This window comes from Panthera onca, chromosome A2, assembly GCF_046562875.1.
Source record: "Panthera onca isolate mPanOnc1 chromosome A2, mPanOnc1 haplotype 2, whole genome shotgun sequence".
In the NCBI taxonomy this organism is placed as follows: domain Eukaryota; kingdom Metazoa; phylum Chordata; class Mammalia; order Carnivora; family Felidae; genus Panthera; species Panthera onca.
This window is the reverse complement of record NC_138340.1, coordinates 6910805-6928846: the sequence shown is the minus strand read 5'-3', so window position 1 is coordinate 6928846 and position 18042 is coordinate 6910805. Positions and strand designations below refer to the sequence as shown.

The following is an 18042-nucleotide window of genomic DNA, read 5'->3' as shown; positions in this document are numbered from 1 at the left end:
CACTCAAATGTTATCTTTTACATGTACCATGCCAAATATTTTGCATTTATTATTTTAAATCCCAACATTACCCTGAAAGTGTAATTATCCAGGTGTATTTGCTTCTATTTCCTTCTTTTTCTTCACCAGCCTTTCTGGGGGGCTCGAATGTTCAGAGGCCTCCATATCAGGCAGGGTTAGCTAATTAAGAGATACTTTCTCTTTAGAACTATGAGGATGCACATTTAACAATTTTATTTATTTGCATAAGACCCCTTATATATCATTCTCTCTCCCACTATTCTGTTTAAAAAAAAAAAAAGGGGGGCACCTGGGTGGCTCAGTCGGTTAAGCAGCCGACTTCGGCTCACGTCATGATCTCGCGGTCCGTGAGTTCGAGCCCCGCGTCGGGCTCTGTGCTGACAGCTCAGAGCCTGGAGCCTGTTTCAGATTCTGTGTCTCCCTCTCTCTGACCTTCCCCCATTCATCCTCTGTCTCTCTCTGTCTCAAAAATAAATAAACGTTAAAAAAAAAAAAAAAAAAGCTTCACTCTAGCTTCAGAGAGGAACATTTGAGAAAATTGCAGCAACGTATTTTCCCAGCATACTTATTTTTCTTTATCCTGTAGGGTAAGAGTCAAGGAATTTGTGAAACATTTTTTTTTTAATTTTTTTTTCAACGTTTTTTATTTATTTTTGGGACAGAGAGAGACAGAGCATGAACGGGGGAGAGGCAGAGAGAGAGGGAGACACAGAATCGGAAACAGGCTCCAGGCTCCGAGCCATCAGCCCAGAGCCTGACATGGGGCTCGAACTCACGGACCGCGAGATCGTGACCTGGCTGAAGTCGGACGCTTAACCGACTGCGCCACCCAGGCGCCCCTGAATTTGTGAAACATTTTAAATCCACCACTACCATGAGTAGCAAGGTCACGTATTCCAAATGAGACAACTGCAAGACTGTGGGCCCCCAGCAGCCTGGTTCCCTGAGTGTGGCACGGGACTCCTGTGCCCAGTGTCTGTTAAAATCAATGACATATGCGCATCTAATTCGTGACAGATTCACACAAGCCTCCCTTTGATCTGGCAGCATTTTCTAAACTTGATTTCAGGCCCTGCAGATGTGCTCTGTTTTGATGTTAGTCAATACACCCTACGAGGGAGCAGACAGGCATGGGAAACTGAAGATCAAGGCATTGACGAGTATAGAGCAACTTTCATGCCTAACCTGTTAAGGGAGACCTGAATCTGTGAGGTTCATTTCAAAAGAACTCAGGAGGCAAGATGAGGAGTGTTGACTGACCAAAAATGGTACATGATACACAATGTTCATTTTTGGATAATGCTGAAAAACAGTTTACTGTTTGAATAAGTGATGAATGCAGGACTCAAGATGTATCCTGCCTTCTAAGAACACAACCCTCAGGGGACCACCTATTTAATTAGGGAGTGTTACTCTTTTATGGAAGTATTTTAGCCAATAAATGAAGACAGAACTAGAATGTCAGCTTTCTGTGACTCCCAGCGGATTAGCGGATCCAGACAATAGTTATTTCAAGAAGCGAGACAGTATATATGTAAAGACATACTTTAAAATGTTTGCACCCCCCCCCCAAAAAAAAAAATTGAGCCTAAACCTAATTAGGCTTCTAGACTAGAGGTAGGCAGACTTTTTCAGTAAAGAGCCAGATGGTAAATATTTTATTTCAGTAAAGAGCCAGATGGTAAATATTTGTAAGCCTCTGTCACAAGTACTCAACTCAGAGGTAGCATACAAGCTACATGCATGAGGTATAAATGAATGGTTATGTTCCAATAAACCTTTATTTACTGTATCTTGTCCATAGGGCTGTATTTTCTCAAACTGTATTCCAGAGTACAACCTCAATGATTTCATTCTATTTTTTTTAACGTTTATTTATTTTTGAGACACAGAGAGACAGAGCATGAACGGGGGAGGGTCAGAGAGAGGGAGACACAGAATCTGAAACAGGCTCCAGGCTCTGAGCTGTCAGCACAGAGCCCGACGCAAGGCTCAAACTCACAGACCTCGAAATCATGACCTGAGCCGAAGTCGGAGGCTTAACCGACTGAGCCACCCAGGCGCCCCGTCAATGATTTTATTCTAGAATTATTTACTTGGAGGCATCTTAACAGGACTTTTCAGTCCTCTTTTCTACTCGTTAAGTACCTCTACTTGACAAAGAATTGTAGAATATAAGAACTTGGGACAGGATGGTGTGTGTGTGTGTGGGGGGGGGTAAGTGTTGAGGGAAATGCAAAGCAAGAAAGGGAGAGGAAAAGAGATGGGAGAGAGGGACTCAGGAGAAAAAGATAGATGTATTTAAGAAAGTTTCTCTTAAGTTTTGTTTTCTTGTCACCTCCATCTTTTCTATCAAACCCCTCAGGAACATGAAATCAGGAAACTTCTCAGCTGCTACAGAATTCCTCCTCCTGGGACTGTCAGAGGATCCACAACTGCAGCCCCTGCTATTCTGTGTGTTCCTGTCTGTGTACCTGGTCTCTGTGTTCGGGAACCTACTCATCATCCTGGCCATTGTGTACGACTCCCACCTCCACACCCCCATGTACTTCTTCCTCTCCAACCTGTCTTTTGTTGACATCTGTCTCACCTCCACTACCATCCCAAAGATGCTTGTGAACATCCAGACACAGAGCAAATCCATTTGTTACACAGGCTGCCTCACCCAAATCTGCTTCGTCCTGACTTTTGCTGGATCAGAAAATGGAATTCTGGTAATGATGGCCTTTGATCGATTTGTGGCCATCTGTCACCCATTGAGGTACAAGGCCATCATGAACCCCAAGCTCTGTAGGCTGTTGGTTCTGCCGTCTTTCCTCATTAGTGTTCTGGATGCCCTTCTCCACACTTTGATGGCACTGAGGCTGTCCTTCTGCACAGACCTGGAAATTCCCCACTTTTTCTGTGAATTAGCTCATGTCCTCAAGCTTGCCTGTTCTGATATCCTCATCAATAACATCCTTGTGTACTTAGTGACCAGCCTGTTGGGTGTTGTACCTCTCTCTGGGATAATTATCTCTTACACTCAAATTGTCTCCTCTGTTCTGAAAATCCCATCAGCTGGTGGAAAGTATAAGGCATTTTCCATCTGTGGGTCACACTTAATAGTTGTTTCCTTGTTCTATGGGACAGGTTTTGGGGTATACCTGAGTTCTGCAGCTACTCACTCCTCCCGGAAGAGTGCAATAGTATCAGTGATGTATACCGTGGTCACCCCCATGATGAACCCTTTTATCTATAGTCTGAGGAACAAGGACATGATGGGGGCTTTGAGGAAGCTCATCTCTAGAATATCAGCTTCCCATTAATGTGGCAGCTGCTTTGGGCTTACACACACTGCTGCAATTTGACAGAGAGAAATAATGTGCGATCCAGAAAGCCTGACCAACATTGAATATATGAAACCAGAGGTCAAGTGGTGAGGGTAAGAATTTTGGAATCAGACCAGCTGGGTTTGAATCCTACCTCTGCTGAAACATAGCCATGTGACCTTTGACAATTTATTTTAACTCTCTAAACTCGGTTTCCTCGTCCATAAAATTGGCATGATTATATTAGTTTATATTTGGAGGGGGTGTGAGATACTTCAACTCAATCAGTGAGGATGCATGCCTTCAACTATAATAAAGCAAAATTCTCAGCTCCAATAGGGTCAGATGATAAAAACAATTATCTTTCCTTACAAAAATTTCAGGGATGGGGCACCTGGGTGGCTCAGTTTGTTAGGTGTCTGACTTCAGCTCAGGTTATGATCTCCCTGCTTGTGAGTTTGAGCCCCGTTGAGTTCGAGTCCCGGGTCGGGCTCTGTGCTAACAGCTCGGAGCTTAAAGCCTGCTTCAGATTCTGTCTCCGTTTGTCTGCCCCTGCCCTGCTCTCTCTCTCTCCCCCTCCTCAAATATAAAAATAAATAAATAGATAAAACTTCAGGGCTATTGTAGGTCCAGGCAGAGAACCACAGGGCTGCATTTCACTCTGCCATGGGTTGGCTTTTGCCTACAGTCGTCTTCCTGGTGGTCCCTGATGCCTGCAACAGTGCAGAGACCTTTCAGACCCAGAAATGAAAACCAACAGCCTCTCCTTGTGTTTCTTTTCAACACAAACATAATCGTTCCAAGGAGACATCCAGAAGGCATTGTTTTTACCATGAGCCCAAATTGAGATAAGTGTCCTGTATTGGTGTCGTATTGCCATTGTAACACCTTACCACAAGCTTAGCAGCTTAAAACAACACGAATGAATTCTGTTGCTGTCTGAAACCAGCTACATGAGCTAAAGTCACAGTGTTAGGTTCCTTCTGAAAGCTCTTTTGAGAAAAAGCTATCATTTAATTGGTACAGAATTTCTGCTTGGGATGATAAAAATGTTCAGGAGATGGATAGTGGTAATAGTCATACAACATTGTGAATATTCTTAATGCCATGGAATTGCACACTTAAAATGGCTGAAATAGTAAATTTTATGCTATACATTTTTTACTACTCCTCCTCCCCCCTAAAAAAATTCATTCCAATATACCAAAGCGTTAAACACAAGAATCAGAGGGGTTAAATATTTCAGAAGATGATATAAGAAAATATTTTTATTACCACAGAGAAATTAAGCATTTCTTAAAAGAATGAGCACAATCCAAAAGGTAAAGACTAAGAAATTCAAGCACTTTGGGGCAGCTGGGAGGCTCAGTTGGTTAAGCATCCTACTTCAGCTCAGGTCATGATCTCGCGGTTCGTGGGTTCGAGCCCTGCATCGGGCCCTGTGCTGACAGCTCAGAGCCCGAAGCCTGCTTCAGATTCTGTGTCTCCCTCTCTCTCTGCCCCTCCCCAACTCACGCTCTGTCTCTGTCTCTCAAAAATAAATAAATGTTAAAAAAATGTTTAAAAAGAAATTCAAGCACTTTACAAATGAGCCACTAAAGCAAGTGACTCATTAAATGAAAATTCAGAAATGTTCTTTCAATATCACAAGAATAAAAAAGCAGGGAAAATAAACTTCCCCGAAATATTTCCTGATGAGATCTTGCTCACCCTGCCAGTATCAATATGATTTTAATAGCACAGACACACCTATTAATATATTCCAGCACAATAAAAAATCAATCCTTTTCTTCCCTCCCCTGGTAACCACATTCTACTTTCTGTCTTTATGAATTTGCCTATTCAAGTTACCTTAAACTAAAATTATACAATATTTGTCCTTTTTTATCTGGCTCATTTCACTAATGTTTTCAGGGTTCATCCGTATTGTAGCACCTGTCAGGATTTCATTCCTTCTTATGGCTGAATTATGTATATATGGTTCACACCTACAATTCTCAGGCTTCCTGATATCATTGATTACATACAGATGCCATTGGTTCTATCTTAAAATTTTTTTTAAATGTTTTTTCATTTTTGAGAGACAGAGACAGATTGTGAGCAGGGGAGGGACAGGGAGAGAGGGAGACAGAGAATCTGAAACAGGCTCCAGACTCCAAGCTGTCAGCACAGAGCCCCATGCGGGGCTTGAACTCACAAACTGTGAGATCATGACCTGAGCCAAAGTGGACCCTTAACCAACTGAGCCACCTAGGTGCCCCCATTAGTTCTATCTTTAAAAAAAGGAAGACTGGAACTCAGCCGAGGAGGGCATGTCCACATTTGCAAGCTCTGTGATATAGATGTGAGCAGAAACAGAGAAATGAGTGGTGAACACCTAGACTCATAAGATCAACCATCTGGAATTCCTCATTTCTATTGTTTTAGTCTTAAGAGAATTTGCACTGCCTTGGGATCAGAATGACAATATAATTGTTTGGCTAATGAAGAGCTTTGGGTATTGATCCTCCAGAGGCACAGAGACTATAAATTGTGACATCCTCACTCAACAGCCCTGCCCCAGTAAAGACACAGCATACCTGTGTCTCATCCCAGCAATGATCCCTTTCGCCCAGGGGCCTGGTGCTTCACTTGGTCCCTTTCCTCTTCCTATGGATAGAGCTCTGGTCTCTATCATTCAACACCTAGCAGAGACGACCTGCATTATTCCACAGTGATGTCACCTAGGTAAACCGATGTCCCATAGTATTTGGAAATGAGGGCCTGTATTTTACTACGTTTATCCAGCAGAAACTTTGAGAAGAGTACATACATAAAAGGATTAAAATCAAGATATGTTTGCCTCCTTCCTGTCTTCTATCTCGTTGACATGTTCCCTTGTATCTTTCCTCCAATCCCCAAATAGTTATCATTCTGCCAGTCCCCTATTCTCTCTCTATAAGGAAATACTATTTTCCTTCTCAGTAAGAACATGCTCATTTGCAAATATGGTGATTGTTACCAAGAGGTAGCTTGGGCATTTTCCCTCTAACTTTTAATTCCTTATCTCTTTGCCAGGCTGTGAGGTCTCTGTGGAAGGAGCTGGAGATCCAGATAGACTTATCAGTCTGATTACCTGTTTCTTGTAATAAAGCTATCAAATGGTTTTGTATTTTATTTTACTTTTATTTATTTTTTTTAACATTTATTTATTTTTGAGAGACAGAGAAAGAGCATGAGCGGGGAAGGGTCAGAGAGAGAAGGAGACACAGAATCCAAAGCAGGCTTCAGGCTCTGAGTTGTCAGCACAGAGCCCAATGTGGAGCTTGAATTCATGAATTGTGAGATCACGACCTGAGCCAAAGTCAGATGCTTAACCAACTGAGCCACCCAGTTGCCCCCAAATGTTTCAAATGATCAAAACAGAATGAGTAGTGTAATTTTAAAAATGACAACTCCTCAACTCTTTCCAGAATTAACAAATGTTTACTCGTTGCTTTACTAACTTTAAATCTTTCTTCAAAATAACAAAATAATATGCATAAAGAAGGCATCTCTCCACTTAAGTCTTTCCTTTCCCAACATGGTGCTTGCATTTGGTGATACTCCTGCCTGCCCAGGAATCAACATTTCATTGCCTTGTTACCACATCATTTCCATCAGATTCATCAACAATATGGAACTCAGAAATGAAACAAGCATTCTAGAATTTCTTCTCATGGAAGTGACAGAGAATCCAGAACTGCAGTCCCTCATCTTCAGCCTGTTCCTGTCCATGTATCTGGTCACCATCTTGGGAAATCTGCTCATTGTCTTGGCTGTTAGCTTGGACTCCCACCTCCACACCCCCATGTACTTCTTCCTCTCCAACCTGTCTTTTGTTGACATCTGTCTCACCTCCGCTACCATCCCAAAGATGCTTGTGAACATCGAGACACAGAGCAAACCCATTAGTTACACAGGCTGCCTCACCCAAATCTGCTTTGTCTTCGTTTTTGCAAGTTTGGACAGTTGTATTCTTTCAGTAATGGCCTATGATCGCTATGTGGCCATTTGTCATCCACTGAGGTACAATGTCATTATGAACTTCCATCTCTGTGGCCTTTTGATTCTTCTTTCCCTGTTTATTAGCATCGTGGATGCCCTGGCGCACAGTCTGGTGGTGTTGCAGCTGACCTTCTGTGCAGACCTCGAAATCCCTCTCTTCTTCTGTGAGGTTGTTCAGGTCATCAAGCTCGCCTGTTCTGACACCCTCATCAATAACATCCTGATATATTTTGCAACTAGTATATTTGGTGGTATCCTTCTGTGTGGAATCATTTTCTCTTACACTTAGATAGTGTCCTCTGTTTTGAGGATGCCACCAGCAGGTGGAAAGTATAAAGTACGTGTGGGTCTCACCTCTCAGTTGTCTTTGTTCTATGGGACAGGTTTTGGAGTCTACATTAGTTCTGCCCTTGCTGACTCTTCCAGAAATGCTGCAATGCTTTCAATGATGTACACTGTTGTCCCTCAAATGATGAACCCTTTCATCTACAACCTGAGGAACAGGGCATGAAGGGAGCCTTGAGGAAACTGATAAGTAGAACTTCTCTTCTGTGACTGTGTTATCTGCGTGGACTGGGGTTTCTAGAATGAGTCAAGGTGACAGAAATATTGGGTGAGCCAGAATGCCTGATTCTTGCATCCCCAAGTTCTTCTAAAATGACTATAGAACACGATGGGTAGTTTCATCTTAACTTTGGGTTGAAACTTTATTTGTTCTTTGTACAGTTCTGTGATGTTTCAAGAATGAGTTCCATTGTCAAACTCAGTTTCTTTGGTCAGGTCCATAAAGCTGAACACAAGGTAGGGCATTTAGTGATTTTGTTTCAACACTCAAAGAAAAGAAGTTGGATGGATCATGGAGAGGATCCAAATAAGTCTGTTGTCATAGAGACAAAATTCTGCCAATTCCACAGATTATTATACTTTTTGAACTGCACCTCGGAAATAAGCCTGCTATGACACACAGGAGGAGCTGATCTTTTATACCTAATTTGGCAATTGCCTGAGTGATCACTGGTAAACTGTATCTGTGCAAAGACACTATCAGCATCTATTACACTCAGTTTCATCATCTGTAAAATTGCTATAATCTGATTATCTCAGTGGCTTGAGATGATAGTGAAATGATTTATCTTAATTAGTAAACAAAACAAAACAAAACCCTTTGTTCCTGCTAAAAGAAAGTAACTGTGCCTCTAAAAGACACAAGCAATAAAGAATGTTATATATATATTTTTAAGTTTTTATTTTAATTCCAGTTAGCTAACATATCGGGTTATATTAGTTTCAGGTGTACAATATAGTGATTCAACACTTCCATACATTACCTGGTGCTCATCATGAGAAGTGTCCTCTTGACCCCATCACTCATTTCACCCATCCTCGCCCCCCCACCTCCCCTCTGGTAATCATCAGTTTGTTCTCTATAGTTAATCTATTTCTTAGTTTGCCTCTCTCTCTTTTTTTCCCTTTGCTTGTTTGTTTTGTTTCTTCAATTTCACATATGAGTGAAATCATACAGTATTTATCTTTCTCTGACTGAGTTATGTCACTTAGCATAATATTCAAGTGCTCTGAATGGCAAGATTTCACTCCTCTGAAGCAGACTCCAGGCTCCAGGCTCCGAGCTGTCAGCACAGAGCCTAATGTGGAGCTCGAACCCATGAACTGCAAGATCATGACCTGAGCCAAAGTCGAAATTTTGAATCTGGCCATTCATGGAGCCCTTGAATATATGATATGATATGATATGCTATAAAAAATATAATATAATATAATATAATAATACATATAATATACCATGTCTTTATCCATTAGTCTATCAATGGACACTTAGGCTGTTTCCATAATTTGGCTATTGCAAATAATGCTGCAATAAACATCAGGGTGCATGCATGTATCTCTTTAAATTAGTGTTTTTGTATTTTTTCGGTAAATATCCCGTAGCACAATTACTGGATCATGGGGTAGTTCTATTCTTAACTTTTTGAGAAATCTTCATACTGTTATCCACAGTGGCTGTACCAGTTTGCATTCCCACCAACAGTGCATGACGGTTTCTTTTTCTCCACATCCATGTCCATGCCTATGGTTTCTTGTGTTACTGATTTTAGCCAAGGAATGTTATATTATTTTTTTAATGTTTATTTATTTTTGAGAGAGAGAGACTGAGCATAAGTGGGGGAAGGGCAGAGAGAGGGAGACACAGAATCCGAAGCAGGCTCTAGGCTCTGAGCTGTCAGCACAGGGTCCGACGCAGGGCTTGAACACACAAACTGAGATCATGACCTGAGCCGAAGTTGGACACTTAACCGACTGAGCCATCCAGGTGCCCCTGGAATGTTATATATTCTTAACATTTTTTTTTAATGTTTATTTATTTTTGAGAGAGATAGAGACAGAATGCGAGTGGGTTAGGGGCAGAGAGAGAGGGAGACACAGAATCCAAAGCAGGCTCCAGGCTCTGAGCTGTCAGCACAGAGCCCAATGCAGGGCTTCAACTCACAAGCTGTGAGATCATGACCTGAGCCGAAGTCGGACGCTCAACTGACTGAGCCACCCAGGCGCCCCAGAAATGTTATATATTCTTGATAACTACTTAAGAGGTAGGGAATATAGAGGAAAAATTATTCATTTTTCCATGTGGTGATTGTGTCTAGGGCTTGTTTCCATCACAGGCACTGATGGCTGCAACAGATACAGGCATCTTATCCAGATATGATGCCCGAAGACAGACGTCTGTCGAACTCTGGCTCTATTGTTACTTGACATTGCCTGGAATCATCCTGAATATATCCCCTTTAATCTATTCCCTGAGAATAGGATTGTATGCCATCCACTTAATGTAACCTTGGTGTGGCAAAAATAATTACTGATTGTATGAAATGTAACTCCTGCTGATGAGTCTACCCTCAAAAGCATTGTAAGCACTTAGGACAACGCATGACAGGTAGCAAGTACTCCACAAGATTTAACTGTTATCATTGTGTTCCATATTTTACATGGCTTAATATAGCCTATATATTCTTAAGTCTTGTCTTCTCGCATATTTTTACCGCTGGCTTCAGCAATTTGCTTCATTTTGTTATAGTTATTGTTTTTTAATATTTATTTGTTTTTGAGAGAGAGAGAGAGAGAGAGAGAGAGAGAATGAATCTGAAGCAGGCTCCAGACTTTGAGCTGTCAGCACAGAGCCTGATGTGGGGTTCGAACGCATGAACCATGAGATCATGACCTGAGCCAAAGTCAGACACTTAACCGACCGAGCCACTCAGGCACCCCTCTTTAATTTCTTTCATAAGTGTTCTATAGTTTTCAGAGTACAGATCTTTTACCTCTTTGGTTAGCATCATTCCTAGGTATCTTACTGTTTTTGGTTTTAAATGTATTATTTATATCAATATATACGAACTATACTTTCACAACTAAAATTGGTATCAGACTTACTGATGTCATTCTTTGGATAGAGATCCCTTCATTAATAGCTAAAAAAAAAAAAGCAGACTGCATTTCAATTAGTGAAGGATGGTGTACCTATATTTGCAAAGGATTGAAATGGAGATGAACAGACCCAGATGGACATGGTGTACACCTGGTCTTATGGGGTCAAGAAAGCACCATCTGTAATTCCACCGTTCTAGAGTCTTGGTCTTTAAGGATTTACACTGCCCTGGGATCTCTGGGACAATAAAATTTCTTGGTTAATAAGGAGCTTTGGAAATTAAACCTCCAGGGATACAGAGACTGCAATCTGCCTGTGCCCATCTCGTTCAACAATTCCTCCCGTGAAAAGTAGTAGCATTCCTGAGTCTCCTCCCATAGATGATCTGTCTTGTTAGGAGCTTGGGTCTCACTCAATCCCTCTGCCCTTCCTGAGGGCAGATCTTCCATATGGTACATCAGAGATGGCAGTCATCCTTCCACTATGATGCCAACCAGGTAACCTCACACCCCTTACTCAATGTTTGGAAATGAGGGCAGGTGTTTGACTACAGGTTCATCCAGGGGAAGCTGTGAAGAGAGCACACACACCACATGATTGAAACCAACTCACCCAGGGTCCTCTCGTTTGTCCGTTGTCTTCTTCACGTGTTTCCTCGTGCTTTTTATTAATGCTCCATTTACTAATATCATATTCACTCTCGAGTGTGGCCAGGACCATTTCTTCCTGAATAGAAATCTGTCTTTCAAAAAACATGATGACTGTTATAAAATTTTCTGACATTTACTTGCAATTTAGAAGTGGTAGGAGGGCAGGAAGTTTGGAAAAGTTCACCTTGACATATGTATGTATTATCTCAGTTGTCTGCCTATGACATCTCTGGGGATCCAGACAGACTCTTAAGCTGCCTCACCAGTTTGTTTCTCTTTATAAAATCACCAAATGTTTTAATAAACAGAACATCATAAACAATGTAGTTGTAAAAAATGACTACCTAGTCATCCTTTCCAGACTTAACAATTGTTGATGCCCTACTATATCAGCTTCAGTCTTTTTCATTTTTAAAGAAACAGAATAATACACATACAGAAGGCACCCATATCTTATTCCTCTCTATTAGTCTCCATCCCATCCCAAGATGGTTTTTGCCTCCAGTGATGCTCCTCCTGCCAATCTCGGAAACACACAATTGATTAAATCTATCTTTTCCATCAGATTAATCACCAATATGGAATCTAGAAATGACACACATGTTTCAGATTTCCTTCTCATGAAGGTGACAGAGGATCCAGAACTGCAGTCCCTCCTATTCAGCCTGTTCCTGTCTATGTACCTGGTCACCATCCTGGGAAACCTGCTCATCATCCTGGCCGTCAGCTCGGACTCCCACCTCCACACCCCCATGTACTTCTTCCTCTCCAACCTGTCCTTTACTGACATCTGCTTAAGCACAACCACGATCCCAAAGATGCTGGTGAACATCCAGGCCCAGAGTCAGAGCATCACTTATGCAGGCTGCCTCACCCAGATCTGCTTTATCTTGGTTTTTGCAAGTTTAGAAAGTAGTCTCCTTGCAGTAATGGCCTATGACCGCTATGTGGCCGTTTGTCATCCACTAAGGTACACAGTCATCATGAAGCCCTGCCTCTGTAGTCTGCTGATTCTACTCCCCCTGTTCATTATCATCGTGGATGCCCTGGTGCACAGTCTGATGGTGTTGCAGCTGACCTTCTGCACAGACGTCGAAATCCCTCTCTTCTTCTGTGAGGTTGTTCAGGTCATCAAGCTCGCCTGTTCTGACACCCTCATCAATAACATCCTGATATATTTTGCAACTAGTGTATTTGGTGGTATTCCTTTATGTGGAATCATTTTCTCTTACACTCAGATAGTGTCCTCTGTTTTGAGGATGCCATCCGTGGGCAGAAAGTATAAAGCGTTTTCTACATGTGGGTCTCACCTGTCAGTTGTGTCTTTGTTCTATGGGACAGGTTTAGGGGTGTACATTAGTTCTGCTTTTACTAACTCTTCCAGAAACACTGCAGTGCTTTCAATGATGTACACTGTTGTCCCTCAAATGATGAACCCTTTCATCTACAGCCTGAGGAACAGGGACATGAAGGGAGCCTTGAGGAAACTGATAAGTAGAACTTCTCTTCTGTGACTGTGTTATCTGTGTGGACTGGGGTTTCTAGAATGAATCAAAGTGACAGAAATATTGGGTGATTCTGAATGTCTGATTCTTGCATCACCAACTTCTTCTAAATTGACTAGGTAACATCATGGGCAACTTGATTGTAATTTTGGGTTGAAATTTGATTTGTTCTTTGTATAGCTCTGTTGTATTTCAAAAATAAGTTTTCATTCCTAAGCTTGGTGTTTTTGGTGGGTTCCTCACAAGCTGTCCCAAGGCAAGGGTTATACTGAAATGTTAAAAGAGAAGTGGGAGAAGTTGGATAGGTCAGGAAAAGGATCAAACAAGCTTGTGTTTTATAGCAGAGATTTGATTCTGCCTAATCTCATGGTTAGGGCCGTGTGGATTATACTCCAGAGACAAACCAATTGTGAGACATGGGAGGAGCTGTTCTTTCATACTCCAGTAATTCCTGATACCTGTCACTGGTAAACTGTGTCAGTGCAGGGTTAACATCAACATTCACTATACTCAGTTTTATTGTCTACAAAACTGTTATTATGTGATTATCTCAGTGGTTCGAGATTTTGGTTACACCTTTGATCCTGATCAGTGAGGAAGCCATCGTTTCTACTAAGACAAAGTAATGCTGATTGTAAAATGCCAAAATAATAAAGATATTTGTATTTCCCTGATGATGAATGATATTAAGAAATTTTTCATATGTCTGTTAGCCATCTGGATTACTTCTTTGGAAAAATGTCTATTCATGTCTTCTGCACATTAAAAAAATTTTTTAAATTTATTTATTTAAATTCAAGTTAACATACAGTATAGTATTGGTTTTAGGAGTAGAACCTAGTGATTCATCACTTACATGTGTCACCCAGGACTCATCCTAATAGGTGCCCATCACCCATTTAGCCCATCCTCCCACCCAGCTCGCCTTCAGCAACCTTCAGTTTGTTCTCTGTATTTAACTTCTCTTATGGTTTGTCTCCCTCTCTGTTTTTATCTTAGTTTTCTTTCCTTTCCCCTATGTTCATCTGTTATGTTTCTTAAATTCCACATACAAGTGAAATCATGATATTTGTCTTTCTCTGACTAACTTATTTCACCTAGCATATTTTTAAATTGGGTTATTTTGGGGGGGGGTGGAGTTTTATAAATTCTTTACATATTTTGCATACTATCTCTTTATCAGATATGTCCTTTGTAAATATCTTCCTCCATTCCATAGGTTCCCTTTTAGTTTAATTGTTTCCTTCACTGTGCAGAAGATTTTTATTTTTACAAAGTCCCAATAGTTTATTTTTGCTTCTGTTTCCCTTGTCCAAGGAGACATATCTAGAAAGAAGTTGCTACAGCCAGTGTCAAAGAGGTTGCTGCCTGTGTTTTCCTCTAGAATTTTTATGCTTTCAGGTCTCATATTCAGGTCTTTAATAATTTTGAATTTATTTTTGTTTATGGTATAAGGAAGTGGTCTAGTTTCATTTTTTTGCACGTTGCCATCCAATTTTCCCAACACCATTTGTTTTTTCCATTGGATATTCTTTCCTGCTTTGTGAAAGATTAATTCACCATATTGTTGTGGATTCATTTCTGGGTTTTCTATTCTTTTCCACTGATCTTTGTGTCTGTTTTTGTGCTGGTACTGTACTGTTTTGATTACTACAGCTTTGTAATGTAACTTGAAGTATGGAAATGTGATGCCACTGGTGTTGCTTTTCTTTCTTGTTTTTCATTTTACAATCAGAAAGAATGAAATCTTGCCATTTGCAACTACATGGATGGTACTGGAGGGTATTATGGTAAGCGAAATTAGTCAGAGAAAGACAAAAATCATATGACTTCACTCATATGAGGACTTTAAGAGACAAAACAGGTGAACATAAGGGAAGGGAAACAAAAATAATATAAAAATGGAGGGGGACAAAACAGAAGAGACTCATAAATATGGCGAACAAACAGGGTTGCTGGAGGGGTTGTGGGAGGGGGGATGGGCTAAATGGGTAAGGGGCACTAAGGAATCTACTCCTGAAATCATTGTTTCACTCTATGCTAACTAATTTGGATGTAAATTTTAAAAAATAAAAAAATTTTTAATTATATCCAAGTTAGTTAAAATATAGTGTCATATTGGTTTCAGGAGTAGAGTTTAGTGATTCATCACTCACATATAACATTCAGTGCTCATCCCAACAAGTGCCCTCCTTAATGCCAATCACCCATCTAATCCATTGCCCTACCCACCACTCCTACAATAACCTTCAGTTTGTTCTCTGTATTTAAGAGTCTCTTATGATTTGCCTCCCTCTCTGTTTTTAACTTATTTTCAGAATTCCTTTGGCTATATGGGATCTTTTATGGTTCCATACAAATTTTAGGATTGTTTGTTCTACTTCTGTGAAAAAATGCTGTTGATATATTGATAAGGATTGCATTAAATGAATAGATTGCTTTGGGTAGTATAGACATTTTAACAATATTTGTTCTAATCCATGAGCATGGAATGTCTTTCCATTTCTTTGTGTCTTCAATTTCTTTCATCAGTATATTATAGTTATAAAAGTCTAGGTCTTTCACCATTTTGGCTAGGTTTATTCCTAGGTATCTTGTTGTTTTTAGTGCAAAACAAAATTGTAAATAGGATCAATTCCTTATTTTCTTTTTATGCTGCTTCATTATTGCTTCATATAAATGCAACTGATTTCTGTACATTGTTTTTGTGTGCTTTACTGAATTTGTTTATCAGTTCTAGCACTTTTTTGTTGGAGTCTTTTGGGTTTTCTGTTTAGAGTATCATGTCATCTGCAGATAGTGAAAGTTATTTCCTCCTTGCTGACTTGGATACCTTTTATTTCTTTTTGTTTCTGGTTGCTGTGGTTAGGACTTCCATCACACACAAAAATAAACTCAAACTGGATTGAAGAACTAAATGTGAGACCTAAACCCATAAAAGTCCTGGAGGAAAACACAGGCAGTAACGTCTTTGACAATGGCTGTAGCAACTTCTTTCTAGGTATGTCTCCTGAGGCATGGGAGACTAAAGCACAAACAAACTATTGAGACTTCATCAAAATAAAAAAGGTTCTTCATAGCAGAGAAAACAACAGAACTAAAAGGCATCCTATGGAATGGGAGAAGAGATTTGCAAATGACACATCTGATAAAAGGTTAGTATCCAAAATATATAAAGAACTTATAAAACTCAACACCCAAGAACTAAATAATCCAAACAAAAATGAGCGGAAGACATGAATAGACATTTTTCCAAAGAAGACATCCACATGGCCAACAGACACATGAAAAGATGCTCAATATCACTGACCTTCAAGGAAATACAAGTCAAAACAACAATGAGATATCACCTCACACTTGTCACAATAGCTAAAATCAGCAGCACAAGAAACAGGTGTTGGTGAGGATGTGGCGAAAGAGGAACCCTCTTGCACTGTTAGTGGGAATGCAAACTTTTGCAGCTACTGTGGAGAACAGTGTGGAGGTTCTCAAAAAGTTAAAAATAGAACTACCATATAATTCAGCAATTGTACTAACAAAAAATACAAAAAATACTAAACCAAAGGGATTCACGCACCCCAATGTTTATAGCAGCATTATCTACAATAGCCAAATTATGGAAACAGCCCAAGCGTGCATTGATTGATGAGTGAATAAAGAATACAATGAAATATTACTCAGTCATAAAAAGGAATGAAGCATTGCCATTTGCAACAATAGGGATGGAGCTAGAGAACATTATACTAAGGGAAATAAGTCAGTCAGAGAAAAATACCATACAATTTCACTCATGTGGTTTAAGAAATAAATGATGGGGCACCTGGGTGGCTCAGTCGGTTGAGTGTCTGACTTCAGCTCAGGTCATGATCTCGCAGTCCGTGAGTTCGAGCCCCACATCAGGCTCTGTGCTGTCAGTTCGGAGTCTGGAGCCTGCTTCGGGTTCTGTGTCTCCCTCTCTGACCCTCCCCCCACTTGTGCTCTGTCTCTCTCTGTCTGAAAAATAAATAAAAACATTAAAAAAATAAAACAAATGAGCAAAGGGAAAAAGGAGGGAGGCCAAACGAAAAACAAACTCATTTATTCTGTTTTACTTTTCTTCTTTTAAAAATTTAAATCCCAGTTAGTTAACATATAGTGTAATGATGATTTCAGGAATAGAATTTAATGATTCGTCACTTACATATAACACCCAGTGCTCATCCCAGCAAGTGCCCTCCTTAATGCCCATTGCCCATTTACAAAGAACAAACCTTCCATTTGTTCTCTGTATTTTAGAGTCTTTTATGGTTTGTCTCCCTGTTTTTATCTTATTTTTGCTTCCCTTCCCCTTTGTTCATCTGTTTTGAAGAAACAGACTCTTAACTATAGAGAAGAAACTGGTAGTTACCAGAGAGGTGGTGGGTGGGTGGGGCTGGGTTAAATAGGTGATGAGGACCATGATGAGCACCAGGTGATACATGGAATTATTGAATCACTGTATTGTGAACCTGAATCTAATATAGTACTATATGTTAACTAACTGAAATTTAAATAAAAACTAAAAAAAATGGGAAAAAAAGTCTCTTCAACAAATGGTCTTGGAAAAACTGGGCAGCCACATGCCAAAGAATGAAACTGGACCACTTTGTACACCATACACAACTTTCATGATTTTTAAGTATGCAATTTAATGGCAAAATTACATTCACAATATTGGGCAACCATTGCGTCTATTTTCACAGCTTTTCAGAATCAAACAGAAAATCTGTAGCCATTTAGCAATAACTCATTCTAATGTCACACAACCAGCCCTTGACAACCTCTAGTCTACTTTCTGTCTCTTATGATTTCTCCTACTCTAGATATTTCATATAAGACACATCATAAAATACATGTACTTTTGCATCTGGCTTATTTCACTTAGCATGATGTGTTCAAGGTTTGTCCATGTTTTAGCATGTTTCAGAACTGCATTCCTTTTTTTGTTGCTATATTTTTATTTTTTTTTAATTTATATTCTAGTTAACATACTTGGGGAGTAGATAAAGAAGACATGGTATATATACACAATGGAATACTACTCAATGATGAAAAAGAATGAAATCTTG

The 18042-nt window shown here is 40.1% G+C and overlaps 2 protein-coding genes and 1 pseudogene across 2 annotated transcripts; all 3 read left to right on the top strand.

The window, feature by feature from the left end:
• The first annotated feature begins 2320 nt into the window (after window positions 1–2320).
• LOC132674280 (olfactory receptor 7G3-like) lies at window positions 2321–3329 on the top strand. The gene has a single exon (XM_078435249.2). It carries the CDS (start codon window positions 2391–2393, stop codon window positions 3327–3329), a length of 939 nt encoding a protein of 312 aa, XP_078291375.2. The 5' UTR covers window positions 2321–2390.
• Window positions 3330–6972: 3643 nt separating this feature from the next.
• On the top strand, window positions 6973–7913 carry LOC132673889 (olfactory receptor 7G1-like; annotated as a pseudogene).
• A 4025-nt stretch (window positions 7914–11938) lies between these two features.
• LOC144615746 (olfactory receptor 7G1-like) lies at window positions 11939–13223 on the top strand. Its single transcript, XM_081791544.1, has one exon. The coding sequence runs from the start codon at window positions 11939–11941 to the stop codon at window positions 12962–12964; it is 1026 nt and encodes a 341-aa protein (XP_081647670.1). The 3' UTR covers window positions 12965–13223.
• Window positions 13224–18042: the final 4819 nt, after the last annotated feature.